The sequence below is a fragment of the Cetorhinus maximus genome, chromosome 15 (genome assembly GCF_964194155.1).
Source record: "Cetorhinus maximus chromosome 15, sCetMax3.hap1.1, whole genome shotgun sequence".
Classification (NCBI taxonomy): Eukaryota; Metazoa; Chordata; class Chondrichthyes; order Lamniformes; family Cetorhinidae; genus Cetorhinus; species Cetorhinus maximus.
The window spans coordinates 100,671,851-100,699,787 of record NC_135893.1 but is presented as its reverse complement, the minus strand read 5'-3'; the positions used below and the strand labels follow the sequence as shown (position 1 = coordinate 100,699,787).

Genomic DNA, 27,937 nt, shown 5'->3' with positions numbered 1-27,937 from the left:
AAGGAATAGTTGAGGCAAATAATAGATGCATTTAGGGAGAAGCAAGATAAATACATGAAAGGAATAGAAGGATATCCTGACTAGTAGATGAAGAAGGGTAGGAGAAAGATTGTGTAAAGTATATCTAGACCTGTTGAGCCAAATTGCCTGTTACTGTGCTAATTGTTTGAAATGAATGTCTAGTATGAAAATAATTTTTCACTTCTGTTGAGACATAAGATTTACTTGTTTCATTTTTTTCTGTTTGCTTTCTGTTTAGTTGCAAGACAAACATTCTGATTTGTTCTGATGTTTTAACATTGTTCCAACTCTTAAATTTTATCCTTATCATGGTCAATTTGGTCATGATTGACCTTCATTCTGTATCAATTACTTAGTCTTTCCACGTTTGAGAGGCGAGTAGTAATACTTTATGACAACAAAATCTTTACTGTTCTAAAACATTGAATGTGACTTCTGAGTAATTCTAGTCAATTAGGAAAGATTATTTAAGCCTTTTTTTGTAATTATCTTTTATTAAGTGAAACTTTTTTTGTGTTTTTCCTTTCCCCGCAACTGGTAACTAAGAAGACTTGAGCAATAGTTGTAGCTCCTGCCATAAACTCTTCTCCTTTGTCATTGACTGTACCATAACTCCAGACACTCGAAGGCTAAACTAGACTGCATGAAACCTTGGGTATCTTATTTTGTCCAGAATTAAACCTCAAACCGTATAATGCTACCTGCTGCCAAGACTAGTTACCTGCACAACATTGCCCAGCAACAAATCGCTTGTCCACATTTTTGTCACCTGCAGGTTTGAATTCCACAATACCTTCCTTGCTAGCAGCCAACTTATCCAAAACTCCTCACCCTCTTTCGTATCCTGCACTAAGTCTTAATCATCAAATTGTTCAGTACTTTTATTAGTGTGCTTTTCAACAGCTGAATCTCTGTTCATATTTGATTTCCTGTACACTGTATGCTTTACCCCCCATAACTTTGCCCTGTCACTTCCCTTTTCAGATGGCGTGTTCCAGCCTATGTTCACTCTAGTTTTCAGACTATGCTCCAATGTACTGCTGGTTTCTCGGTTTTATTCCACTGTTGTGTTGAATTCTGTCAGAAATCCGCTACCTCCTAGGCTGAATCCTGGTAGTTCACTTGATTCTAGGCTTTACCACATACAAAAGGAATAGGATATCCATACAATTTCAAATAGTTATGTGATACTGCTAAGGCATTTCCATTGTTCAATGACCAAATCCAAATACTCTCACCTGACGTGGGATGTAGCAACGGCCTCCTATAGTGTCTATTCCCATTGTTCTGGCCAGAAACCATGTTAACACAAATTCAAATTCTGATAATCACATCAAGATAGAACCCAGTTTAATTCCAACATGCTACAACCAAGTTCTGTAATCTTAATATTTACTTTGGACTTTGACCCTATTCTCCAAAGTTGGTTCTTAGTACAAAAGCAAAATATTGAGGCTGCTGGAAATCTGCAAGAGCAGGTACTGTTGCCAGACTTGCTGTGAATTTTCTACATTTTTCTGTTTTTATTGGTTCCTAATACTTGCACATTTTGGCGCGATTACAAAACACGTGGGCTGTTATTTTGTCCTGTGAAAGGCCCACGTTTTTATAATAAGTTAGCATAAGTTGCAGATGTGATGGAAAATGAGTCTGATGGCTTTTGTGGAGTTGGTATAAACGTTATATGACAAGAGAAAGATCTATATCTATGAGCTATTAAAACATCCCTGACATTACTTCCTTATGAATGCCTCTTGTTCACTGTGTTCCTTGAAAGTAGCTACAGGATTCGAATTTACCCAATCAGAATGCTCATTCAGGTGGGGTTAAACGCCTTTTTTCCGGCCAGTTCAATATTTGGATTGGTCAGCGGCCCGGGTTGATTGACGGGAAGGCGGTCCAGTCGGCGTAGGGGTTAGTTTCATGGGCGGAGCTTGCACGTTGAGCGCGAGCAGGCGGGGAAGCGCCCGTCCCGAGGAAAGGGGGGGGGGGGGGGGGGAGGGTGCTTGACGGACGTGCCGCTTAGCCAATGGCAGGAGGGGATCCGCGCGCTGATTTAAATGCTGATTGGCGGGGCGGTGCCCAGTAGTGTGCGGTTTGCAGCCGTTGGGGAGAGTTCGCCATGACTTCGACCAGCACCTTCCAGGGCTTGGAGGATAAACCTAATTCCAGGTGAGTGGAGATGGCTTTGGGTGGGTGGGTCGGTCGGTCAGTCACCAAGCATCACCCCCCACGGTCATTCGTCCTGGTTTCCCCCCGCAATGGTCACTTCCCTCGGCGCCTGAGGGCGAACCTATCTCGTGAGGCAGCGGGAGAGATGCCGCCCGCCCGACCAGGTTGGGAGCGACCGGGCTCCCGATTTCCTCACGATATTTTCCCAGGAAGCCGGTGCCTTCCTTTAAAGTCAACTCCCCTCCTCCGAACCCCCCCCCCACCCCATCCTCCGGTGTGAGGTCTGTGCCGAGTTTCGCTCTGAGTCACTCTTCCGCCGGTAAAGAGTTGATGCTTCGTCACTTTTTTTTTGGTCATGTCTTTTACCCTCCTGAGGGGTGACGAATGCGGCAACTTTTAAGGGTCCCTATTGTGTGGTTTTTTTTTTTGCAATGAAAGGGCTGGAAAAGCTCCGCAGGGTCTGGCAGCATCCGCAGAGAGAGAGGAGAGAGACAGTTAACGTTTCAAATCCGCATGATCCCTCCCTCCCCCCTCCTCCCTCAGAACCAGCATCCGCAGTAATCGGCTTTCACCTTGTTTTGAAGCTGTCTTTGTGTTTAGCTCATTTTTTTTTTGGGAAAATCTGCTATTTGCTAAGCGACTGTATTCCTGAATGTGGGTTGTGGGCTTGGGTGGGACCACACTACCTTCTGTCGGGTGGTGGGTGAGCCAGAATGCAAGATTAGGATTGAGATTCTTTTGTGTTGCTGAATGCAGCAAGAACATGGTTTTTGTTGCTGCTGCTAGTGACTTGACTGACTGACTGACTGGCTGGCTAGTTTCTCTCTGAACTTTGAATCAACCCAAGAAGAGACCAATCAGCTAGGTGGTGTATGTTCAAAAAAATTTCAGCCTTGGAAGGAATTAATCAGAAGTGCTGATGTAGTTGGGGTGGGGTGGGGGGTGGAAATAGGGTTTTGGCTTTCTCCTTGCTGTGGTTCATTTAACCTGCTGGTAGTTATGGTTTTGCACGTTAGGGTGGTAAAATGGGCATGTAACTATTCTGCAACGCTTCCCACCAGCCACTTTTTCCAGCAAGGGTCCCTGGAGTATTGTGGCAAGAGTTTTTACAGTCTACGAAGATTGGGGAGGTGCCGGGGAGGTGCCTACTACCTTTGGTTTGAGTGCCTTAGTGGCTAAGTGCACCATTTTATATGGGACTTGTCTTTTGAGAACAAAACATGTTCTAAAGTATTGATCCCTTTCCTCTGGGCTCAGATTTTCTGCTCAACCCTTGCTAATGTATATGGTAGGCATGCTGATGGGTCAGAGGTAACACTTGTGTGTTCACTGCATTTATATCTAATAACTTTTTTAGGCTTGAGAATTGTCAGCCTTGGCTCAGTGGCACACTGTTTGTATTGTGCCTTTTAATGTAATGAAATATCCCATTACTTTTTACAACATTAGAAAGCAAGTTTTGACAGCCCCTTAATGAGATTTTGGGGTAGATGGTCAGAAGCTTGGTTTTTAACCTTGGCAGGTTTTTAAAAGTGTCTTAAATGAGGGTGGGGAGGTTTAGGGAGGGAATTTGAGAACTTGGGGGCCTAGGCAGATGAAGGCATGGTCACCTGATAGCCAGTTGAAGGAAGAATCCAGAGCCAATCTTTACTTAGGATAGATTTGTTCACAGTGAAACATATACATAATTAATAGAGAGCAAGAACGATCATCTCCTGGCTCCAATTAGCTCTTGTCAATGCCTCATTCTAAGTTAGATTATAAATTCATACCCAGTAATAGCACCCTCAATTTTGCAATAAAGCCAGCTTTTATGAGATTGAAACTCTCATTTCAGATGGTTTTTTAAAAATTCATTCACAGGGTGTGGGCTTCTCTGGCTGGGCCAGCGTTTATTATCCATCCCTAGCTGCTCTTGAAAAGGTGGTGTTGAACTGCCTTCTTGAACTGCTGCAGTCCATGTGGTGTAGGTACACCCACAGTGCTGTGAGGAAGTGTGTTCCAGGATTTTGACCCAGTGACAGTGAAGGAACAGTGATACATTTCCAGGCCAGGATGGTGAGTGACTTGGAGAGGATCTTCCAAGTGGTGGTGTTCCCTTCTATCTGCTGCCCTTGTCCTTCTAGGTGATAGTGGTCGTGGGTTTGGAAGATGCTGTCTAAGGAGCCTTGGTGAATTCCTGCAGTGCATCTTGTAGATGGTGTACACTGCTGCTACTGTGCGTTGATGGTGGAGGGAGTGAATGTTTGTGGATGTGGTGCCAATCAAGTGGGCTGCTTTTTCCTGGACGGTGTCAAGCTGCTTACATGTTGTGGGAGCTGCACTCATCCAGGCAAGTGGGGAGTATTCCATCACAGTCCTGACTTGTGCCTTGTAGATGGTGGACAGGTTTTGGGGAGTTAGGTGATTTTATATGGCTAGTCCAGTTCAGTTTCTGGTCAATGGTAACCGCCAGGATGTTGATATTGGTGGGGGATTCAGTGATGGTAATGCCATTGAACATCAAGGGGCGATGGTTAGATTCTCTCTTGTTGGACATGGTCATTGCCTGGCACTTGTGTGGCACGAATGTTACTTGCCACTTGTCAGCCGAAGCCTGGATATTGTCCAGGTCTTGCTGCATTTGGACATCAATTGCGTCACTATCTGAAGAGTTGTGAAATGATGAGGCCCTGTTGGTCTAGCCAGGTTAATGCAAATGATCTCCAGGCAAAGAAGGGCATGGGAGTTCCAGTGTCCCAATCGACAGTTATACCTCAACCAAACCAAAAACAGACGATCTGGTCTTCCTGAGAATCATAAATTTGCCCTTTTCAAAGTGGGGAGTGGAGAGGGACTCATCAAGTTTTTGTTTGTTGGCAGCTGTTTAGTGACCAGTTCATTAATGTGCCCTGTTCAGAGTCAGTGTTTAAATGTTAAACTTTGGGCCGTGCTCTTGTTATTACCAATCTGGCTGTATTAAATTGAGCACTTTTATTGTAAAATGGCAAAGGGATTTTCTTTTCGAACAGTGTACATTCTATTCCATAGAGGAAATCTGTAGTGGGACAAGCTCTGAGCCAAATTTTAATTTTTTGTGCTTTTTACATGTAACTTTAGTGCAGCTCAAAACCTCTTCCAGCTCATTATGTTAAATGGGACTGCTTATGAATGTTACTGAACTTCAAAGATTCTTCAGTCTTTTATAACTACCTATTATGGCAAAAATGCTAAATATAAAAATTGATTAATTTAGTGTGGTATAACTAATACTCTAAAATGTGACTTAAGTGTCTGAATTTTCTTTGCTATTTGTTTTGAAATGGTTTGTTCCAATATAGGGGTTGAATTTGAAGGCTCAGCCTCGGTTATCTGATTATAGCCAGTCCTCGTTTTAAGTTGTGGTTGCATTCCTGGAAATCACGACCTTTTAAGTGAAACAACTTTGATTCCTATCAACCCATGATTCAATGTTAAAGCTGGGGTTAAGTTCCTTCAGATGTTTCTCCCCAGGAAAAAAATGTACAAGTTGAAATACTGTACCATTTGCTTGCAGCACTATGCATTCCTGGCTGAAATAACATTTAGTGATTTATTTTATTTTGCGAAAGAAATCTTGTATAAATTCAAATTAGATGACTCCCTGCTTCAACACTTTAAAATGTCCAGTTTCACTGCTGGGCTATTATTGGGCGCTTCTGGCTCATGTTTAAAGTAATTTAAAAGTCTCACCCACCCTGAAACTCCAAAATTTAAATCCAACTTTTGCTGAGGGGGAGGGAGTAATCAACTCTGGTTTTGGATGCCCCTGGGTTTTTTTAAAAATCGATGTTGTCTCAAATACAGTACAAACAACCCCTTAACAATGGTGCTGATTGGGTCGCGTGACCAGATATTACACAAAGGGAGCTGATGTGTTCTGCGTGATTTTAATGGACAGCGATGCACTCCGATGTGTCAACAAAAATGGACAATGATGAGACAAAACGATTCTAAAGCAGAAATTGTGACTTAAATCGGGGAAACTGGACCTAAAACAAATATGACTTTAAAACAGAACAACCTAAAGGAGGGTGGCTTAAAATGAGAACTTGCTGTACAAAATTAACCTTGAAGCAGCAAAGTTAACCTTGACCCGATTGGGGAAGGCGATGGCATAGTGGTATTGTCACTGGACTAGTAATCCAGAGACCCAGGGTAATTCTCTGGGTTCGAATCCCACCACGGCAGGTTGTTGGAATTTGAATTCAATAAAAATCTGGAATTAAGTCTAATGATCATGAAACCATTGTCAATTGTTGTAAAATCCCATCTGGTTCACTAATGTCCTTTAGGGAAGGAAATCTGTCCTTACCTGGCCTGGCCTACATGTGACTCCAGACCCACAGCAATGTGGTTGACTCTTATATGCCCTCTGAACAAGGGCAATTAGGGATGGGCAATAAATGCTGGCCTAGCAAGTGACGCCCACATCCCATGAATAAATTTTCTTTTAAAAGCTGGGTTAGTTGGTAGCTTAGTCAACTTATTTCATTAATTACTATGTGCATTACCATGGCCAATTTGAAGCCATGCTACTCAAGATCTGTGTAAAATTTTATGTTGCGCATGTTTGGATCTCATGACCCAAGTAAGTAATACATTTGCTTTGCAAACTCAAATTCTGATTGCCATTTGAATTGCTTTTTTTGGAGTTATTTTCATTTGGAGTTTTTTAAACCATGAATTTGTGCATTTTTTTTAAGCCACAGACATTCAAGCCAGTTTGTGAAATGGTGCCACTGTCACTGAGGGTCTGCTCATCCTAATTCATTAGGCAGGATAAAGACATTAAGCAATGCACTGTCCTGTCTCAGATGGCCACCTGTTCTGTTCATGTGGAAACTGCCCCAATTTCATCATAGTCACCAATTGAGCAAAAGTTCCCTGCTTCAAAACCACATGGAAACAAAGGAATTGGAGCAGGAGGAGACTGCTTGGCCCCTTAAGTCTGCTCTGCCTTCAATAAGATCATGGCTGATCTGATTGTAACCTCAACTCCACGTTCCCACCAATCCCCATAACCTTTCATTCCCTTGCTTATCAAGGATCTATCCAGTTCTGCCTTAAAAATATCCAAAGACTCATGACCCTCAATTTCTCCATCTGTCCCCTAGTTCTACCTTCTCCTCCAAGAGGAATCATCCTTTCAACGTAAAAGACCTTTCCAAACAGTAATAGAACTGGCACAACTTAACAATACCAGTTGGATATCAAGCCACATGAATCAATTTATTTAACTTAAACTGGGCAATTTAAATGCTAGTAACATAACTGGTGCTACCAAACCCCCTAAGGGTTAAAAATTAACCTGTTACATAGACCTTGAGTTTTTTAGTTTATTTTTAGAGCAAATTTATAAACGGGGAACAAGTATGCCCATACTGTTAGTAAATGATATCTACATAATAGAATACTTCCACATTAACCTAAAGAGTTACCACTTCAGAATGATTGCTCTGCAGTATGACTCAAAAGTGCAATTAATACTCTAGTCCATTTCCTTTGTGTACACAGGAAGAAGTAGAATACTAACTTGTATAGGCTCTAGACTCAATTGGCAATTTTATTCTAATCAAAGATTCTTATTTGTATGGGATTTGGGTATCACTGGCAAGGCCAATAGTTGTTGCCCACCCCGAATTGCTCTTCTGGTGGTGGTGAGCTGCCGCCTTGAACTACTGCAGTTCATCTTGTTTGGGTACACCTGAAGTGCTATTAGGAAAGGAGTTCCAGGGTTTTTGATCCAGCAAAGGAACTGTGATAATTCTAAGTCAGAAGGGGAACTTGCAGGCGGTTTTCAACATGGAGTACTGATTTATCAGCTGAGGGTTGTGTGTGATGGTCAATGGATTTCCTTGCCCATGCAATGTTCCTGACTGCATACCATTGTGCAGCTACCTTTGCTGGGCCAGTTCTGCAGTGGGACAGGACATTACCAGGAAGGGTAGTGAACCACACAAGTTTCTATGACAGTTGATGGTCTCATGGTCACCATTGCAGAGATTAGCTTTCAATTCCATATTTTGATTAATTAACTGAATTTAATTTGAATCTGTGTCCCCTGGGCCTCTGGGTTATTAGTCCAGCAATGTTGCTACTGTGCCACTAATCCTACTTGTTCCTGTGGGTTAATGCTCTTGAGACAGAATAAATGGAGTTCTCTCTAAGATAAAAGCAAAAAACTGCGGATGCTGGAAATAGTTCTCTCTAACATCTTGTAACAAGACTAGGAATGTGCTTGATTCTTTAATACTGATAGTAACTGTTGGAACACTGTATTGAACTGTAATATCAAAGTAACTGCCACTTGGTAATTGTGCTAAATGACTTTTTCAACAATGTTTGCAGGGCCTTACTAAGTTAATGAGGTTCTCTGGACTTTCTAGTAACGTACTTGACTGGGAGGGGTTAGAGAAGATAACTGACTAAAATGAAGCACTAATGTGATGATAAATCTTGATTTCTTTGTTCCTCATTAGCCGAGTACTCAGACCACCTGGTGGTGGTTCCAGCAATATATTTGGTGTCCCTGATGCGCCATCCACTAAACCCCATAAAATGGCATCCAATATTTTTGGGCCTCCAGAAGAAACTTCATTGCCAAAAAGATCTAATCCTCCAGGTAAGGGAGTCCAATGGAACTAAAATCTTCAAGGCACATCTTTCATGGATGTCCACTGGTATTGAATATATAGGTCCTATAAATGTGTATAGCATTAGTCTGTAGATATGAGATACAACTTGCTATCGTCTACAGGTGTCATTAGTGGCTGAATGGACAACCAGTCAATACTGCTGAGAGGTCTAATTGGTATTACTAACGTAAACATGAAGGTGTTATTATCCCAACTGATGCTCATGGACAAGTCAGATCCCAGGGCGGAACCTGGCTTGATAGATCCCAACTCTTATTTTTTGTTTAGAAACATGGAGGGTGGCTACTGAAGAGTCTGTTGGTGTACTTTTCAACAAAAGACTAATATATTTCTTAAACAAGAGAAAGATAAACTATATTACGCTACTCCTTCGTCCACAATACCGTTAGCCAACCAGTTTCATGGAACTCCATCTTTCTCCCGAGGGTCTCCAATCTCCCAAGTACTTGCCTTGGAATTTTCTCCCAAGCTACGTTTTCACTTGGACATCTTCAAGGATCCACCTCCAGGGTTTCAACCTCTCCTGATGATCCTCTCCTCTGGTCACCATGTGCATTCAAGTTTTGCCTTCCATGCACTCTTTCAGAAACTCTGCCTTTTCCTCTGCTCCTGGCTTTCACTTCCACTGAACAGGACCTGTTCCCAATTCCTGCTCTTGTTCCTTGACTTAAAGTCCCAGGAAGACAGTTTTGTCCCCACTCCCTAGTTTCTGGGACTTTCTTCTGTTTTGGGAAATCTGCTCTCTGCAGTTCGCTCTCCTGTCCAGCTTCCTCATCCTGTGGTATCCAGAGACCAACTGGACTCAAACTGCTTTCTGTTTCTCTCTGTAGGTCTCCTGTTGCTAGGCAACAACACAGTTTTGTCCTTTTTTTAACTTCCCCACTTCCCTAAACCACTAGCCCCCTTGAAACACAGCTCTCTACTATGAGTCGTAAAATTAATATTTAGGTACACAAACCCACAGACTTGCAGGCAACATTCTAAAGTGAAATGAAAACCCAGGTTTCCCCTTAAAAAAACATACATATAAATTAAACTTAAAGCTAAAACTTATTTCTAACACACACACAACTAATTTTGAACTATCCCCAGTTCCTAACAAAGGGTCATTGTGTCCTGAAACATTCACTCTTTCCACAGATGATGTCTGACCTGTTTGAGTATTTCCTGCATTTTCTGTCAATTATTCTGTAAGATAATCAAAAATGGTGAAATGTATTTCTGAGAAGGCAGTAAATGCAAATCAACTAATGTCAAGTGTTGAGTGGAAATATTTTTCCTCCATTCTATCTCTGTTTACAACTTGGTTGCTAACTTTCAAGGAACTAAATTTCCTCCTCTCTACCCTTGATGGCTGTAATAGTGTTTCTACTTGGTACTAGAATACTTTGAATTATTGGGCATTTGCACTTGCCAGTTCCTCACACCTTTCTAGGCCATCATAGAGTGATTACAGTACAGGAGGAGGCCGTTTGGCCTATTCCCATAGCCCTATAAATTTTCCCCCTAACTCATGTTATGACTGCCTGAAAGTGGTGGATAATTTCAGTGCATTCAAAATCATAAACTTGATCTATTTATGTAATAATTAAACTACATTCTTCCTGTCTCTTTGACCTTTTTAGGTGGAAAAAGCAGTGGGATTTTTGGTGAATCGGAGTCTGTTTCTTCACAATCAGATGCTGTTTCAGCTGATAAACAGAGCAATGACATCTTTGGGGAACCAGTTGCTCCAACTGTAGTTCGCGTACACCCAAACAAACCAAAGGTATAGGTTATAAATATTGAGAGCTGCTTTAGGGATCAATATTAACCCATAGCAGGGCTTCCCAACTGTGGGTCGTGACCCCAGGTGGGATTGCAGGAGGAGCAATTAGGGTTGCAAGTTCAGACAGCAATGGTGGCTGTGGAGTGGAGACTCAGATTTGACTGGGATGAGCTGTGAGACCCTTGTAAGCATGCACTATTTTTTACCTGTGAGCATTGCCTAATCCAATGAGTTCTGAAGCCCAATTGCTGGCTTCAATGGAGCCTGCAAAATGGTTAATGTCATAAGTTTTTTGTGCCTTTTTCCCTGCTATTTCGACTCCACTCAACTCAAAACTCTCTTTGTGCTGCTCTCCCCACCCTCTTCAGTTTTCACTCTGGGGCCACACCAAGCTTTAAGCATAAAAATGGATTCACAGCAAATGGTTTGGGAAGAACAGGCCTGTCTAATTTAACATTTGCATCATGGTTAGCTCTACCCTTAAATCTCTACAAACATGTGTTATTCATACCAAATTTTTGTATTAGTGTACTGTACAGTTGGTGGGTGGGGAGAAAGAGAGACTGCCTTTGTGCTTCTAGCATTTAATGGCCCAAAAACCCAGTCATTTCTGGGGTATGATGCATCTACAGTGTTATGGGGAGAAACACATTGACTGCCAATCCTATAAACATAAATTGAGGTTGCAATCTGTAACAGTCCATGGTCACCCTCTGTGTCTTCAAGCAAGATAAATTGCATCCATGGTAGGTTAGTCTTAAAATTTGGTTACATATTATAAAAGTGTTAATCAACTAATTGTATTTTCTGAAATCTTTTTCATGAGATGTGGATGTCATTGGCTAGGCCAGCATAGATTACACTAAGTATCAGTGGATGTCCTGCTTTTTTTTTGCAGTGAAGATTGGGAATGAAACACTGTTACATCTACAAATTAGTACCCAGGTTACCATGTGTACAACCATGAGACTGGTTGCTGGTGCTGAATTTGGATTGATCAGATCTGCCTCTGATGGGAATTGTGATTTTTTGACTAAATTAGTATCTGCATAGATTGTATCCAAAGAAGTATCAAGTGCCACTTCTTTACTACCGTCTCTTCCCTTTCCCTGCCCCCTCCCTCCTTTACAGAATATAGTGGATAATGTCACTGGGTTGGTAATCCAGGGGTCCAGGTTTATGCTCTGGGGGCGTGGATTCAAATCCCACCACAGCAGCTGGCGGAATTTAATTTGATTAATAAATCTTGAATATAAAGCCAGTCTCAGTAATGGTGACCATGATGACTACAGTTTTATCAATTGTCATAAAAAAGCCTAATGTCCTTTAGGGAAGGAAATCTGCCATCCTTACCTGGTCAGGCTGGCATGTGACTCCAGACCCACAGCAACGTGATTGGCTCTCAGCTGCCCTCTAAAGTGGCCTAGCAAGTCACTCAGTTCAAGGGCAATCAGGGATGTGGCAGCAAATGTTGGCCTTGCCAGCAACATCCACATCCCATGAAAGAATAAAGAAAGGTCTGTCTTAATGGTTTGAGCTGTGTTCAATAATGTAGTCCATGCTGTGTGGTAATTAACTTTAACTTTTTTTTTTAACCAGGATGCAAACATATTCTCTAGTGATGCAGATGAGGAATTGAAAGGTGAGACTACATTACATGCCAATTGCATCAATACATTTTCTGTAATGTGCATAATATCCAAATATAATCTGAGCATGAAATAACCACAATGCCTTTAAGTAGCAAAATGAAATATTAGAAATTGAACATAAATGCTATGGAGCTTTTTGAAAGGAATTAATGCAATTAAGTCAGTTGTGATTATTAATATGTTAATACTTTCTAGCTGACGAGCATGGAAAACAAGAGAGTGAAGAGAAAGATGAAGAAAAGCCAAAGGAGCCCACGGTGGATGACCATGAACCTCATCTAGGTCCACGTCCACGATCCCATAACAAGGTTACCCAACCTCCTGGTGGCAAATCGACATTCTCCTTGTTCTGAGGAGGTTCTCTACTCTGTTTGACTCCAGTTTTCTCTCTCCCAAAAGTTCTGCATGGAACAGCAGGTTAACTTGTATAAAAAAAACATTATTTTTGTCCATTTTGCAGATGAACTTTCAAAGAGTAAAAGACAATTAGATTTTATTTTAAATGCTGTTCATTTCAATAAGGATTTGCTGACCCAAGTTTAGCTGAAGTATTCTACAGCTTAAATCATTGTCACAACAGATAAATATAAAAACTAAATGTGGTGTTAACCTGCATTTATAAAATAAAATGGTCATGTGAATTTGTCCAAGTGCTAGAAATAGGCATAGGCACCTGTGTTGAACTTCATTGTTTGTCGTCTGCTGCTGCTGCTGCTGTACATGTCGACTCCATCAGGTGTTTTTAGCCATCTGCACCACATGGAAAGTGATCTGGGATGAGCATTTTAGGAGCTATAATGATCAAACTCATTCCATCATATAAAAAAATGTAATCAAGTGTGTCCAATCACGTAACTGTTGCCTTAGTTGACAAAGAATGTAAAATTGTGTAAAATCTGCACATATAATCGAGGATTCCTTGGCATGATTGTAGCATACTCATTATGGACAATTCAGAATCCTCAAGTGTCTTTTATTTTGACTTCTATGAGCTAGTATACAATATTGAACATTGTTACAATGGTAGCATTTGAACTTGAAACAGATGATTAGAATATTTATTTTCTGAAACATTAGACAAAGGTTTCCTTATGTATGCTTGGTCAAAAATCTTTTTTAAACTGGCTTCTGATCTTGGCTATAGTGCAAACGAAACTTTCCCAACAGGGTTCCATTGAGGATTTAACTCCATTTTGGCCTTTTCTAAGGCAAACTTTAAAGCCTATAAAATTCTTCGCAAGTTTTAATTTTGCTGAGCTTGTTGGAAGTATTTAACTAAGCAGACATAAGACAGCAATACAATGACTTTATCAAATCCATACAAATGGTTTAATGTACTGAAAAGATTGCTTCATTTGATCCTCTTAATCACTTTCAATATGCAATTTTGATGGAACAACATTGCTAAATGTAGTTTCGTAGCATAATTCTAACAGGTGCTCAATTTTTTTGCTCCCAGTGTACGTTTTCTGTTGGCTGCCATGGATTCTAGCTTCTGCAGCAGTATTCAAGGTACTTAAATCCATATCCTCACTGACGCACCTTTTTCTACACTTTTAGTTCAAGGGATATACTGGAAGTCAGGATGCAAATGTTAATTATTGTCAGTGAGGAAAAACTTTTCCTGTGCCTTTTTTATACACCATTCTTGTTTGGATGCAGATAACTGGATGGCAATAGCCAAAAATAAAATTATTTCAATAAAACTTCTATTTTCTAGTCGATGCCTGACTGGCAATTTAAACTTGGAGTAACAGATGTGCTATATACATCTTGGTCTAAATTCAAAAAAAGTGCTGCACCAAAGGTATAGAGGCTAGAAATTCATTCATGCTGCCTTGACCAAAAGTACAAAGACCTATCACCATTTCCCATGGGCACGATGTCCTGCTGGCTACTTTTTGCACAGCATTCCTGGAAGGCACATGAGTGAATACCAGAAAACTGACTTGACAATACCCTTAAATCTCGACCCAATTGGCTGTAATGCCAGGATTCCAAATGTAGGCAACACTTGTGCAGTTACTTAGTTGCAGAGTGAACCAAGAAGCTATGAAGCTGCAAGATGAGCCCTGAACTTGTACTCAAAAACATCTCACTTGCAAGAGAGTGGCTTTTTACTTAGCAACCTCTAGGCAAGTTGGTAAAATCACTGCTGGGTTCTTGGTCATTTTTTGCCAGGGAAGGAGAAAAGCAGAATACTTAAAACTCATGGGGCAGTTACTGTGGTGCCCCCTAATCTTAACATGAGCAGGACATAGAATAGAGCAGGTGGCACCCTGACTTTCATGTGAGTGGATGGTCTGTGCATGAACCAGTTTGGAACTACCATCACTTCCATTTCACAATCCTCACCACAACATCCTTGTGGTCAACATTCAACAATAAAAGCCACAAGCCAAAACTTTTGCAAAAAGCTTTTTATCAAATAGCTGATCTAGTAATGTAAATAACAATGACCCATACACCCGTATGTAATTCTTGCACCCGTATGTAATTCTTGCCTGTCCTAGTGCTGGCACCCCAGCAGCTGCAGCAGGTGCTAGACTGCAAACGTTGGTTTTGCTTTTGGGGGAGAGGAGAGAAAATGGCCATGGCCTTGAAGTACACCCTTGAGCAGCTCTAGACCTTGAGAGCCTGGCTTTGAACTGCAGGAGCAGAGTGGGCTGATTGAGAGGCAACAGCAGTGACATAGGCAACGTATGAGGACAGCAAGTTCATCTCTACAAAAGTATTGCCATTCTCACTCACAGCATGACATCTCAACAATCCTAGTAAGCTAAAAGCTACTGCGGATGCTGGAAATCCAAAACAAAAACAGAATTACCTGGAAAAACTCAGCAGGTCTGGCAGCATCGGCGGAGAAGAAATCAGTTAATGTTTCGAGCCTTCATGGCCCTTCGGCAGAACTGAAGCATAGTTAGAAGAAGGGAGAAATATAAATTGGTTTAAGGTGGGGGGGGGGGGGTCTCTCTCTCTCCCCCCCACCTTAAACCAATTTATATTTCTCCTTTCTTCTAACTATGCTTCAGTTCTGCCGAAGGGCCATGAAGGCTCGAAACGTTAACTGATTTCTTCTCCGCCGATGCTGCCAGACCTGCTGAGTTTTTCCAGGTAATTCTGTTTTTGTTTTGAATCCTAGTAAGCTGCTCAGGCATTGATTGTTGAACTGTGATAAGAACCTACATATCCTTTGTTAGCAGGCAGTAACTATGGATCTTATGACCACCATCTGAGCTTGCACTGCAGCAGTGATGTGTGGATTATGCCAGTGCTGCCATGAAAACACAACAGCAACCAGACTTTGTATCACAGCTGGCAGTCATGGAGTTGGCCACCGTTTCCACAGTGGAAATGATATACTCCTGACCTTGCTTGATACCCTTCTGGACTTCTCCATGCTCCTAGACAGTGACAGGAGGATGTTTGGCAAGCCTGCCAATAGCCTAAGCATTTCAGTGCACCTAATTGCAACCTCCTGAATAGTGTCCCATTAAAGTTCTCATCTGACTCCTCTGCAGCAGAACTTGCTTGTAGCCTCGCCCTTCAGTGAGCTGACAACCTATCCAGTCTCCCTGCCCTAGCAGCAGGCTACTCATGCCAAGGCAACATGCTGCCGATTTCTCTTCAACTGGTGCATGAGGGCTTCCTGGGCAAATGTAACTTCCCTCATGGATTTCACCACGATCACAAGAGTCTCCAGGGCAGCATAGCTAAACTTGGTAGCGCATTCCCATGTGTGCTGTGCAATTCTGTTTTCTGCAAACTTCCCAGTAAATTAACCAGCAGCCTTAACATCAGCAGTGCAGCTTCTCTTCAATAAAGAGTCTGCCTTTGTGAATTGCTCACCACACTGCCTGGCACAGAGGTCACAGGCAGCATTTAGGAAAGACAAGTGTGTGTGTGTGTGTGTGCTGCTCAGGCTACAATCATTCAGATGGTGTGGGGACGTCCACCTCGATCTCTCTGGGTGTGGGTAGGGTAGGACATGAATTGTAGCACCTGTGCCCAAAAAAAAGGGGCCATCTAATTTCTAGCCCGTGATCTGAATGTAAAGTGGAATCATCAGGAAAATAGTGGGTAAGGTTGGATGATGGGAGATCATTTGCTATCCATGAAGGTCAAACTGGCTGAGTGGAATTTCATGATGTCCATGCTCCAATCAACAACATTGAGAAATCAGAAATGCATATCGTTGATACCCAACTGATCCTTCAAAATGTGAGGTGCTTGATGTTGCAATATTTTGGGAATAAACATTTATTTTTGTTTGACAAGGAACAAGATTGCAGGAGGCAGAGCTGTATCAGCAGATCTGTTTTGGAAAAGCCATGCTGAAAATCATACTAACACTTGTGAATGACTAGAATTTGAAAATGATTTGATTTGGAAGCATTATCCAAATTGATGTATAAAGTTCCAGTAGTTTGGGCAAAAGCAAATTTCCAAGGAGAACGAAAGATGAACTGGAAATGAGATGACATCAATTTACACTCTGAAGGTAAATGAATGTATAGAGGACTAATTCCTGCCTTTATGAAACTGCAGAATTACTTTTTAAATAGCCTTTGCTAAGGATTAGGGTGGGAACAGGAAGGAACTAAAATGCCAACCAAAAATGAAAGGAAACTTTTTGTAAGCATAAAACTTAATCAATGTGCAAATAACAAAGCAATACAGCATCTGACTCCCAAGTGAATATATTGCTGTATGAAGTGGCTGCCCCAATTATGGCTGGTGAAGTGGATGTAGTGCTATATAATATACCTGTAAGGAAGATTTTCCAGTCTTTGCTAACTATTGTCCTCTAAAGGCATTGGGAAAGAGAACCGGAGTATGGCGTTGAGATACAGGATCAGCCATGATCGTATTGATTGGCAGAGCAGGCTTGAAGGGCTGAATGACCTACTCCTATTTTCTATGTCCTCATCATCGGCCTATCTTTCTGCTCTAGTTTTTGAACAAGTTGCTCCCCAAATACACATTTCTCGAATCACAAGGTTGAATTGGGTTTCCATTCACAGCATTGAAATGAAATGGCCCTAACCAAAGTTAAAAATGCTATCCACTGTGATCATGTCAGGGTATTACATTTCCAGTATTAAGCAGTAACATTTCTGCTTGGGTTCTTTTATGTCTTGAGTAAATCAGTTCATGGGCCAACCGAACTCTAACTGCACGCCTTCCTATGTTCTCATCTATTGCTGCTTGCAATCAATAACAGGGAGAGACTGATATGTAAGAATAAACAGTGATGGTTTATTGAGACAAAGGGCAGAACACCAGATTATATGTGCTCACTCAGAAACCTCCAGAACCAGACTTCCAGTTGCCCGCGCTGTATAGCAATTCGTCAGTGCATTTGATCAGTACACTTGCATTCTCTTACAGGGACAGGGTACCTCACTTTACCACATGCCTTCCCCTTTACTTAAAAGTACAGCTAACAAGCTTAAAACACATTAACTATTTACAGGTCAAGTCTCTCAGATGTGTTGAGCATCTCGGTTCAACAACCTCAGCTGGTTTTTCCGAGACCTCCTTTTCAGGGGACAGTTGTCCACTAGGTTCCTCAGTGGAAATCGGCGGGTTTGTCTCTCCGACCCCCTTGGGTCCCACTGGTGCTTCCAAATCGTGTGACCTGTCCTCTACATGCGGCACAAACTCAAGCGCAGATAAAGACTGCATTTCTTCTTGTGGGACTAGCGTTCTTTTGCGGAGATGATCCACGTGTCATCTAATTATTCAGCCGTTTACTAATACATTATAGAAGAGGGGTCCAGTTACTGCATTCACCTCACCTAACAGCCAATTGGGCCCATCTCCAAAGTTCTTTGCGAGGACTGCATCACCCACCATGAAAATTCTTTCGCGACCGTGACTATTGTGCCTGGTCTTCTGTGCCTCTTGGTTTTTCTCCACCCTCCCCTCTAAATTCAGCCAGATAAGGGTCAGGTGAGTGCGAAGACATCTCTTCACCAGTAGTTCTGCAGGGGCAGTGCTGGTCGTCATGTGTGGTGTGGTCCGGTACGTGAACAAGAACCGGGACAATCTTGTGCCGGTGGAATCCCCTTCCATCTTTTTCATCTCCGATTTAAAGATTTGGACTGCCCGCTCAGCCATACCATTCGATGCTGGATGCTAGCATGAGGTTTTGATATGGGTAATGCCATTAAGGGTTGTGAACCTGTGGAACTCCCCGCTGGTAAAAGCGGTCCCATTGTCGGACATGAGGACCTCCGGCAACCCATGCACTGCAAAACTCTGCTGCAGTCTATGGTGGCAGCTGATGTTGGCGACCGGAGTCATTGACTCCCACTCCAAATGGATGGACGTCTATCAGTAAAAGAAACATTGTGCCCAAGAAGGGCCTCACGGAATCGATGTGGAGGTGCACCCATGGTGCAATGCAGCTTTTGCACCTGCTGCCATTGAGGACAGCTTTTGACCAGGGTTTCTATATCCACGTCCATACCTGGCCACCACAAATAGCTGCGTGCATTCTGCTAATGCTCAGGTGAGTGCTATGTAGCTTGGCTAATAACGGCCTTCGCCCCCTCAGGAGCACGATAACCCCTGCTCCCCAGAGTAATGTGCCGCCCTGGCAGGAGAATTCATATTTGCGATCAGAATAGGGCTTCATCTCCTCGGATTTAGATCCACCTGACCAACCATTCAAGACCTGTTCCCAGACATTAGACAATAGTGGGTCCCGGCTTGTCTGATCTGAACAGGGGAGGAATCCAGAAAATTTAGCACTAAGACCAGTTCCTGGGGAATTGGAGCCTCCCCATTATTAGCTGGTAGGGGAAGGTGGCTTAGTGCATCGGCCTGTGCGATTTGAGTTCCCGAACGGTGAACAAAAGTTTATTTGTAGGCGGCTAATATTAGTGCCCCATCTCTGGATGCCAGCCGATGCGATAAGTGGTATCGCTTTATCATCAAATAATCCCAGTAGGGGCTTGTGGTCGGATATAATATGGAAATGACGACCGTGGAAATACTGATGAAACTTCTGGACGCTGAACACAATAAATAAGTTCTCCTTTTCAATCTGGGAATATTGTCGCTTTGCGACACTGAGATGTATAACCAATGGGTCGTTCGGAGCCATCCGATGTGAAAGGACAGCCCCTATTCCATAAGGGGACGCATCACATGTTAAAATTAATTCCTTCTTGGTGTCAAAGTGGACCAACAAGAACGACCATCTTAACAATCGCTTCACTTTCAGGAAGGCATTCTGGTGCAGGTCTTGCCAGCTCCATTTCTGGTGGTTCTTAAGCGGGCCGTACAATGGGGCCAGCACAGTTGAGAGGTTTGGGAGGAATCGGCTGTAGTGGTTTACCATGCCTAAGCAGGCCTTAAGCTCCTGTATTTCTCGGGGCAGGTACCTCGCGAATGGCCTGGACTACTTCTTCCACAAGTTGCAGGCCCTGCGCGCCAACCTTGTGGCCCAAATAAACTACCTCCTTAGCTTGGAACAGACACTTCTCTCATTTTAAATGTACCCCAGCCTGTGCAAAGCGTTTTGAGCACTTCTGCTAGATTTGCTAAGTGTTCATCATCGGTTAGTCCCGTGACCAATACGTCATCCGAGTAAATGATAACATGGGGCAATCCTTGGAACAAATTTTCCATTGTTCTTTGGAAAATAGCACACACTGAGGCGACAGCAAAGGGTAGACATGTGTATTAATACAATCCTCGGTGCGTATTAATGGTGACGAATTCCCTAGAGTCCTTTTCCAACTCTACCTGCTGGTCGGCATGGGCTCATGTCTAATTTTGAATATGTGGTGCCCCAACTTCAAATACAATTCTTCAATCTTGGGTATCGGGTGCCTATCAAGTTTGGCCATCTTATTGACAGTTAGCTTATAGTCACCGCATAAACACACGCTTTGGTTCAGCTTCAGTACGGGTATGACGGGTGCCACCCACTCAGAAAATTGCACTGGTTGTAGAATGCCCAATTTTTCCAGTCTGTCCAGTTCAGTTTCAACTTTGTCCCATAAAGCATAAGGGACTGGTCTGGCTCTTATAAATCTGGGGGTTGTGTTTGGGTCTACATGAATCCTGGTCTGTAGCCCTTAAATCTCTCCTAACTTTTCGTTGAAAACAGAAGCATACCTGTGCAACAATTCCTGTAAGCCTTTCATTGTAATTTGAAAAATTTCGGCCCATTTCATCTTTTTGAGCCAGTTGCAGCCTATTAAGCTGGGGCCCTCTCCAGCTACCGCTAACAAGGGCAACCTTTCAGATTGATCTCCATATGTCGCCGAGACTTGACATAACCCTTTCAGTCTTATTTTTTCACCCCTGTGTGTCCTTAGCTTGGTGTCCAAAACTTCTAACTTCAAAGGATGGGTTCCTTTACTCGGATATCTAAAAGTACGCTCTCCAATGATGGACATCGAAGATCCTATATCAACTTCCATCTTAATGGGTTGTCCGTTAACTGTAACGACTACTTGGATTGGCTCGGTTCTACCCACTTTGAGATTATATAACGAATGGATGACTGATTCTATTTCTTCTGGCTCTTCCATGAGGCATATTTCACGATTTTTCCTTCTGCATTAATAGTGTTGTTTTAGCCTTTCTCTGCAGTGCTGCCTTATGTGGCCATAGCGGTGGCAGAAAAAGCACTTGACTTGTTTGAGTTGTCGTTCGCTCACTGGAGGCCTGGATGTATTTCTCTCATTAATTTTGTGGGATTTCACTACAGTACCATTGTTTTCAATGGTCTGGAGCTAGAGAGCATTTCCCACCTTTCCGTGGAGTCTGAAGTTTTTGCGTCTTTTGTTACTGGATTGCCCCGCCCGCCCAGATGAACGTCGCCATTTTGTGTATGTTTTATAACTTCGGAATTTCTAACAGCACTCTCCATTGCGGTCACTAATTCTCATGCCTTATTAAAGTCTAGACTAGGTTCAGCTAGCAAACGCCTTTGGGTAGCATCATCTCCAATCCCGCATATCAGCTGGTCTCTCAACATATCACTAATGGACGTTCTAAATTCACAATGCTCAGTTAATGCCTTTAAAACAGTCACATGGTCAGCAATTGTCTCCCCTGGAAGCCTATTCCTTGAATTGAACTTGAAACACTGCATAGTAACTGAGGGCTTTGGTCTCAGGTGGCCCTGTACAATTTTTTTCATTGGAAGTCTGAGTCTGGGACACGAGGTGATGTAAGGCTGCAGAACAGCCCGTACGTTTTGCTGTCGCATGAGGACAAAAGAATCGCCCTCTTCTCCTCCCCCATGATGTCATTAGTGGTAAAAAAGAATGCTAGGCGTTCGACATACTGAGACCAGTCATCTGAAAAAGGGTCAAATGGTTTGACACACCCGAATTGCAGCATCGTGAACAACTGCAAGAGGACTGCACTTCCGATAGGCTTTCCAGGTAATGACGAATTTAGGTGTTTGGCTTACCGCGGAGTCACCCTCTCTCTGGGGTCTCTCATAATTTTCTGCCCATAGCCATTTTTCATGTATTTGCCAGTTTAAATGTATTGCCGCTTTAAGAGCAGTCACCATTTTATTTAAACTCTGCCTCTGCAGCTGTCAGCTTTTCTCTGCTGGGTTTTGCACTCTTTGAGTTTTGGCGGGATCCCACGATTGCGATTCTACAGGGTTTTTTTTTATTTTAAACTGCAGCTCCGATTGCTGGCTGTCGCCCATTTTACAAGGTAAGTACAGATGCTCTTTCTGATGCTTTGCTCACCCGTCTTGAAATTTATTTTATTTCGTTTCTTTATCCTCGTCGCCACTTTTATGTCTTGAGTAAATGAGTTCGTGGGCCAACCGCACTCTAACTGCACGCCTTCCTATGTTCTCATCTATTGCTGTTTGCAATTAATGACAGGGAGAGACTGATGTGAGAATAAACAGTGATGGTTTATTGAGACATAGGGCAGAGCACCAGATCATACATGCTCAATCAGAAACCTCCAGAACTAGACTTCCAGTTCCCAGTTGCCTGCGCTGCTACAGCGATTCGTCAGTGCTGTCGCATGATCAGTACACTTGCATTCTCGTAAAGGGACAGGGTACCTCTCCTTACCACAGGTTGTAAATCCGAATTACGTATGTCAAGTTTGCAGAAATTACATGAGCCTGCATCTTAATGACTTGTACTCCTTAATATCTTAAAGCAGAACTTCTGTATGAATTTAATAAAAATGACAACTTATGTTATATGCCACTTTCCTTATGAACCAAATGGTGTCAACCAAATTCAAAAGGATCAATGTAGAAAAAAGCATCAGAGCCAGACTTGTTTTATCCTAGTTCTTTAAAAGACAGCAGTCTAGTGTGATGTGAGAGTGGCCATTATCAATAGTTAATAGGATAGTGTTTGATGATTGGAAAAAGGCCCTTTTACTTGAGTACAGAAAATGCCATGAGTGGGTGTCAGTTTAAAAATATTGCATGGAACCAAGATTTCTGAATGGTCATTAATCATTCAAAGTTTAAACTCACTCAGATAACCACATTTGTAGCAATCAAGGGCTATATTTCCTGAACTATTCAGTACAAATCAGGACCAAAATATACATGATGTAAGGTCTCATTTGAAGTACTGTCATTTTAGTTGATCTTACCTCAGACAGGATAGTGAGGCAGTTTATATTTCCTCCCTTCACTTAGTGTGGCATTTGCTCAGCCTAAATTCCTCAACTGCAGACCGACCACTGGCAGGGTTTTTAACCAGGAAATGGCCGGAAAGTGGAGGATAGATGTGGTCTTGTCTGAGACTGCACTTGCAATATAATGAGAAAGCTGGCCTGCTTCTATGACACCTACTGGTCGGAGTATAACTCTTGGTTGGGCCACCCAAGCCAGACAGCCCCAAAGGTAGGATCCAGCAAATGGACAGCCTACCAGTCCTGGTTAGGCTAGCACATCCACATTAATAATGCCTTTCATTAAAACAACCCAGAGACTAGTCTTACAAGCTTGCAAATATAAACATCAACTGCGGGAAAACCATAATCTTAGATATAAGCTGGGATGATATAGTCAAAGATCTTGCTTTGGCCAGTTACTGTTGGAAGAAAGGGGTTGCCTCATGGGCCACAAAGCAAAAATATTTTGCTGCCTGAAAGTGCCAAGATCAAATAGGCCACCTGAAATCTTTTATTTCTCAGTAGGAAACTTCCCCTGCCAGCATTTCAAACATCACATTGGGTTTACGCTTTTTAACAGATTCCGGCCTAACTCTTAACTCTACCCCTATCAAGGAGCCCTGGAACTTCTAAAGCAAAATAAAGGGTGAACTCGGCCGAAAAGATCTTTGTCCTCTATCCCTGTACGGAATAAGCATTTGCTTCGACAAAAGATTGCATCAAGGTGTGGAGAAAAGTAACAAGGATGATGCCCTGCTTGAGCTAACTGAGCTATGATGAAAGACTATATGGGTGAGGTGTGTGTTAACTGGATAAATGAGACTAACAGAGTTGATGCAAATATTTGCTGAGGGCATAGAGTAGGCAGAATGTTTGTAGTGGTGAGGTTATGGAGAACTTTTAGGATCACCTACATAAATTGAAGCAGTGATGAAGTTTAAATTCAAAAGTATACTTTTCCCAAGAGGGTTGTTAACCTATAGAAAAGGAGACAATAGCAAAAACTTTTATTCTATCCTATCCTTCCAGAAATTCTTAACACCTTGAAGGCAGGATGATCACAGCATATTAAAAGCAAGTTATATCTGGATAGCATTTAGTTGATGAGGCAAAGATGGCTGGGGGTGGGAACGGATGGAATGAAGCTGCACAGAGGGGGCCAAGATCAGCCAAAAGATGGGTGTTTGCACATATGGGGCTGATGGCTGTTGCTTATCCTGGGTACATAAACATAAATTAAACCTGACCAGGCAGTAGCTAAGAAATAAGTTTACTTTTCATATCACTTATATAAACAACATTACCTCATCATATTCAGCTGGGTCAGCAGGAAACACGATCCCTGGACAAAGTTCGACTTACACAACAGAAACAGAAATACCTGGAAAAACTCAGCAGGTCTGGCAGCATCAGCGGAGAAGAGCACAGTTGACGTTTCGAGTCCTCATGACTCTGGTTGTGCTCTTCTCCGCCGAGTTTTTCCGGGTATTTCTGTTTTTGTTTTGGATTTCCAGCATCCGCAGTTTTTTGTTTTTACCTCTAAAGTTCGATTTATGAGGGTTGGGATTATATTTCTACATCTATGGTTTGAACAACCTGGGGACTGAAAACAGGGTGGTTAAAAGAAAGCATTGGAGGCGATTCACCTAAAACACAATTAGAGGTGAAAATGGTCAATGTCAGTAACACAAAAATAGTGAATTGGCTGTTTTACACTGCCAAGAACTTTCCACATTCTCCCTTAGAAACATTGGTGTGAAAGAAGTTTCTATTTGGTTTGCTTTGTGATATTAGTGTTGGCTAATTTTGCCACATGAACTGAAGGAATAGGGGAAGAAGAAAGGAAAAGGGGTTACTATTTGGAGTGCTAGAGGCACATAATCTAGATACAGTATCCAAACTGGGTTTCCACAACAGGCAAAGTTGGCTGCAAATCTATTAAATTACTTTAGTAGTAGTTAACCTGAATGGAACTGTTCTGGCATGAATTAGATTCAGCATTTTGACTTTTGCAATTCAGAATACCCTGTTCAATTGAGAACCTAATTTAAGTTTAATATAGGAACAGGAGCAGGTCATTCAGCCCATTGAGCCTGCTCTGCCATTCAATTAAATCATGGCTCGTGACCTTAGTGACCCACAGCGGTTCTGGCAAAATGCAATTTCCATATTTTGAGAAAATGGCTTATTTCCCTGCCCATCATCTAGAAAAAGCAAATTTTATTTATTCCTTCATGGGGTGTTGGTGTCGCTGGCTAGGCCAGCATTTATTGTCCATCCCTAATTGCTCTTGAGAAGGTGGTGGTGAGCTGCATTCTGCACCCACTGTAGTCCATGTGGTGTAGGTACACCCACAGTGCTGTTAGGGAGGGAGTTCCAGGATTTTGACCCAGTGATAGTGAGGGAACAGCGATATAGTTCCAAGTCAGGATGGTCGTGGCTTGGAGGGAAACTTGCAGGTGGTGATGTTTCCATGCATCTGCTGCCCTTGTTATTCGAGGTGGTAGAGGTTGTGGGCTGAGAAGGTGCTGTCGACGGAGCCTTGGGGAAGTTGCTGCAGTGCAACTTGTAGATGGTACACACTGTTGCTACAATGCATTGGTATGGAATGAGTGAATGTTGATGGTGGTGGATGAGGGTGCCAATCAAGTGAGCTGCTTTGTCCTGCATGGTGTTGAGCTTATTGAGGGGTGTTGGAATTGTACTCATCCAGGCAAGTGGAGAGTATTCCATCACAATCCTGACTTGAACCATGTTGATGGTAGACAGACTCTGGGGAGTTAGGAGATGAGTTACTCTCCACAGAATTCCCAGCCTCTGATCAGCTCTTGTAGGAACAGTATACATATGGCTGGTCCTGTTCAGTTTTTGTTCAATGGTAACCCCCAGGATAGTGAGGGATTCAGCGATGGTAATAGCATTGAATGTCATGGGGAGATGGTTAGATTCTCTCTTGTTGGAGATGGTCATTGATTGGCACTTGTGAATGTTACTTGCTACTTATTTGAGGGGAGATGATAGCATAGTGGTAATGTCACTGAACTAATAACCCAGAGGCCCAAGCTAATACTCTGGGAACACAGGGTCAAATCACAGCAGCTGGTGGAATTTAAATTCAATGAATTAATAAGTTGCACTTCATTAATAAAAATCTGGAATTGAAAGCTACTCTCAATAACGATGACCAAGAAACTATCATGATTGTCGTTAAAAACCCATCTGGTTCTCTAATGTCCTTTGTTGTATCAAACTGCTATGAAAAGCTGATAAACCAGGCAGACCACCTGGCATTGACCTAGTCACCTGAAATGACAACTGGCTTACTAGTCCAATGACATTACCACTAGGCCACCACCACCCTTCTGAGTTAAGGGCCTGTACTGAGTCATTTTCAGCTGTCTCCAACTTTCAATTAAACACATTTGACAGTTAATTCTCTAAACATCTATGACCCAATAGGGTTGCTGTCAGTAACTCCCTCACTTAAATTGTATTATCGCCAATGTATGAGTTACCAATAAAAGTGAAGTTTAGATAGTAAATCAACATCCTCTCATCCAATGTGTCACATCCTCCTTCCTACAAATAATGAATTTCTGATTGTCACCAGTAACTTTACTTAGATTTTATAGGAAAAACATTCAACCCAGAAATGGAAACAATATCATCAGTATTCACAGGGAAACTCTTTCGAGTTACCAACAGTCACAGATTGCAACTCTTTCGAGTACAATCACAGTTCTTGGTTTCCGGGAGTGGGACATGAACCCACAACCCTCTAATTCAAAGGCGAGGGTGCTATGAACTGAGCCACAGCTGATGCACTGTTCCCATTTGTTTAAATGACAGATTGAGAGGCTTAAAGGTCAGTTAAATTCTTTATTTCCAACACAAACCAAACTGGTAGTTTTAGTTTGTCAGTGCCTGCAGGGACAAAAAGCAACTGAGACAGCCAATCTGAACATTGTGCGTGATCCAGGAATGACTGTGAAAGTGGAGACTGACAAGTTGAAGATCGATTTTGAGTCAAGCAAACACATTGGAATCTCCATAATTTTACTAAAATACTAAACAATCTTGTTTATAAAGAGTAAACTTGTCACAGCACAATAATGCTGTGACAAGAAACATTCACAGAGTTCTCAGTAAAACTGTTTAACTCATGAAATGATAACTCTCATTGTGGCATTGAAAAACAGAGATATAACACAATTTTATTCCACCAACTTGTGCAGGCCCACTCTCTCACTTTACACCCCTTGATTGTATTTGACCAAAGGTAGTTAAAGTCACACCTTGTGACCTATTTAATAGTGCAAATACTTGTAATTGGTTGCAAGTTCTTTTGCTGGCCTGAGGACGTACAGCGCTTTATAAAGGAAAACACTTTCACCTGTCAGACTTACAGAAAATTAAAATATTTCCTTTTGCAATGTTACATAATGTAAAGCACCCAACCCAACAGCAGGTTTGGTAAAGAGCAACAGAAAACCAGGGTTTCTCCTACATGCCTGTCTCCACGTCCTTACCCCTAGGATCACGCTTCTAATTCCCTGTGAAAGTCACATATCTAATAACTGCAAGGACTGGAGAAAGTGAGAAACATGAGTAAATAGATTACAATATTTACTAAAGGCTTGTATGGAATATTATGCATTATTAGATTTAATAAATTCTCTAGTTCAGCTACAATATTGTTATTGCCTTACTGTGATTGGGAATTGTGATGTTTTTGACATAAAACAATAGGTCATACTGGTAGATTCCCACTTAAATTTAAAAAACACCACCAACTATCCTGCTGGAGAATAGTCCATTTTCCATTTTTATTCCAGAGGTAAATTGTTGTTCCTGTTACCTCCGTTAATTCTGTTCTCATCACTGCTCCTCCTTAGCAAAGGGGATATAAGATTGCTCTTGTGCAGCTTCTGAATGCTTTGTGGTTCTAGTCAATGTGCCATCCTGAGAGCAGAAACATAATAATATGTCATCAAGAAACAGGAGGATGT

At 42.1% G+C, this 27,937-nt stretch overlaps 1 protein-coding gene across 1 annotated transcript; it reads left to right on the top strand.

Moving 5' to 3' along the window:
- The first annotated feature begins 2,053 nt into the window (after positions 1-2,053).
- jpt2 (Jupiter microtubule associated homolog 2) lies at positions 2,054-14,000 on the top strand. Its single transcript, XM_078559069.1, has 5 exons — positions 2,054-2,193; positions 8,694-8,836; positions 10,496-10,638; positions 12,238-12,280; positions 12,486-14,000. The coding sequence occupies exons 1-5, from the start codon at positions 2,144-2,146 to the stop codon at positions 12,641-12,643; spliced, it is 537 nt and encodes a 178-aa protein (XP_078415195.1). The 5' UTR covers positions 2,054-2,143; the 3' UTR covers positions 12,644-14,000.
- Positions 14,001-27,937: the final 13,937 nt, after the last annotated feature.

Excerpts from the sequence above, each read along its gene's own strand:
- jpt2 (XM_078559069.1), top strand. The coding sequence starts at position 2,144 with ATGACTTCGACCAGCACCTTCCAGGGCTTGGAGGATAAACCTAATTCC. Across the intron at positions 2,194-8,693 it reads GAGGATAAACCTAATTCCAG|CCGAGTACTCAGACCACCTG; the intron begins GTGAGTGGAGAT and ends GTTCCTCATTAG. Across the intron at positions 12,281-12,485 it reads TGCAGATGAGGAATTGAAAG|CTGACGAGCATGGAAAACAA; the intron begins GTGAGACTACAT and ends AATACTTTCTAG.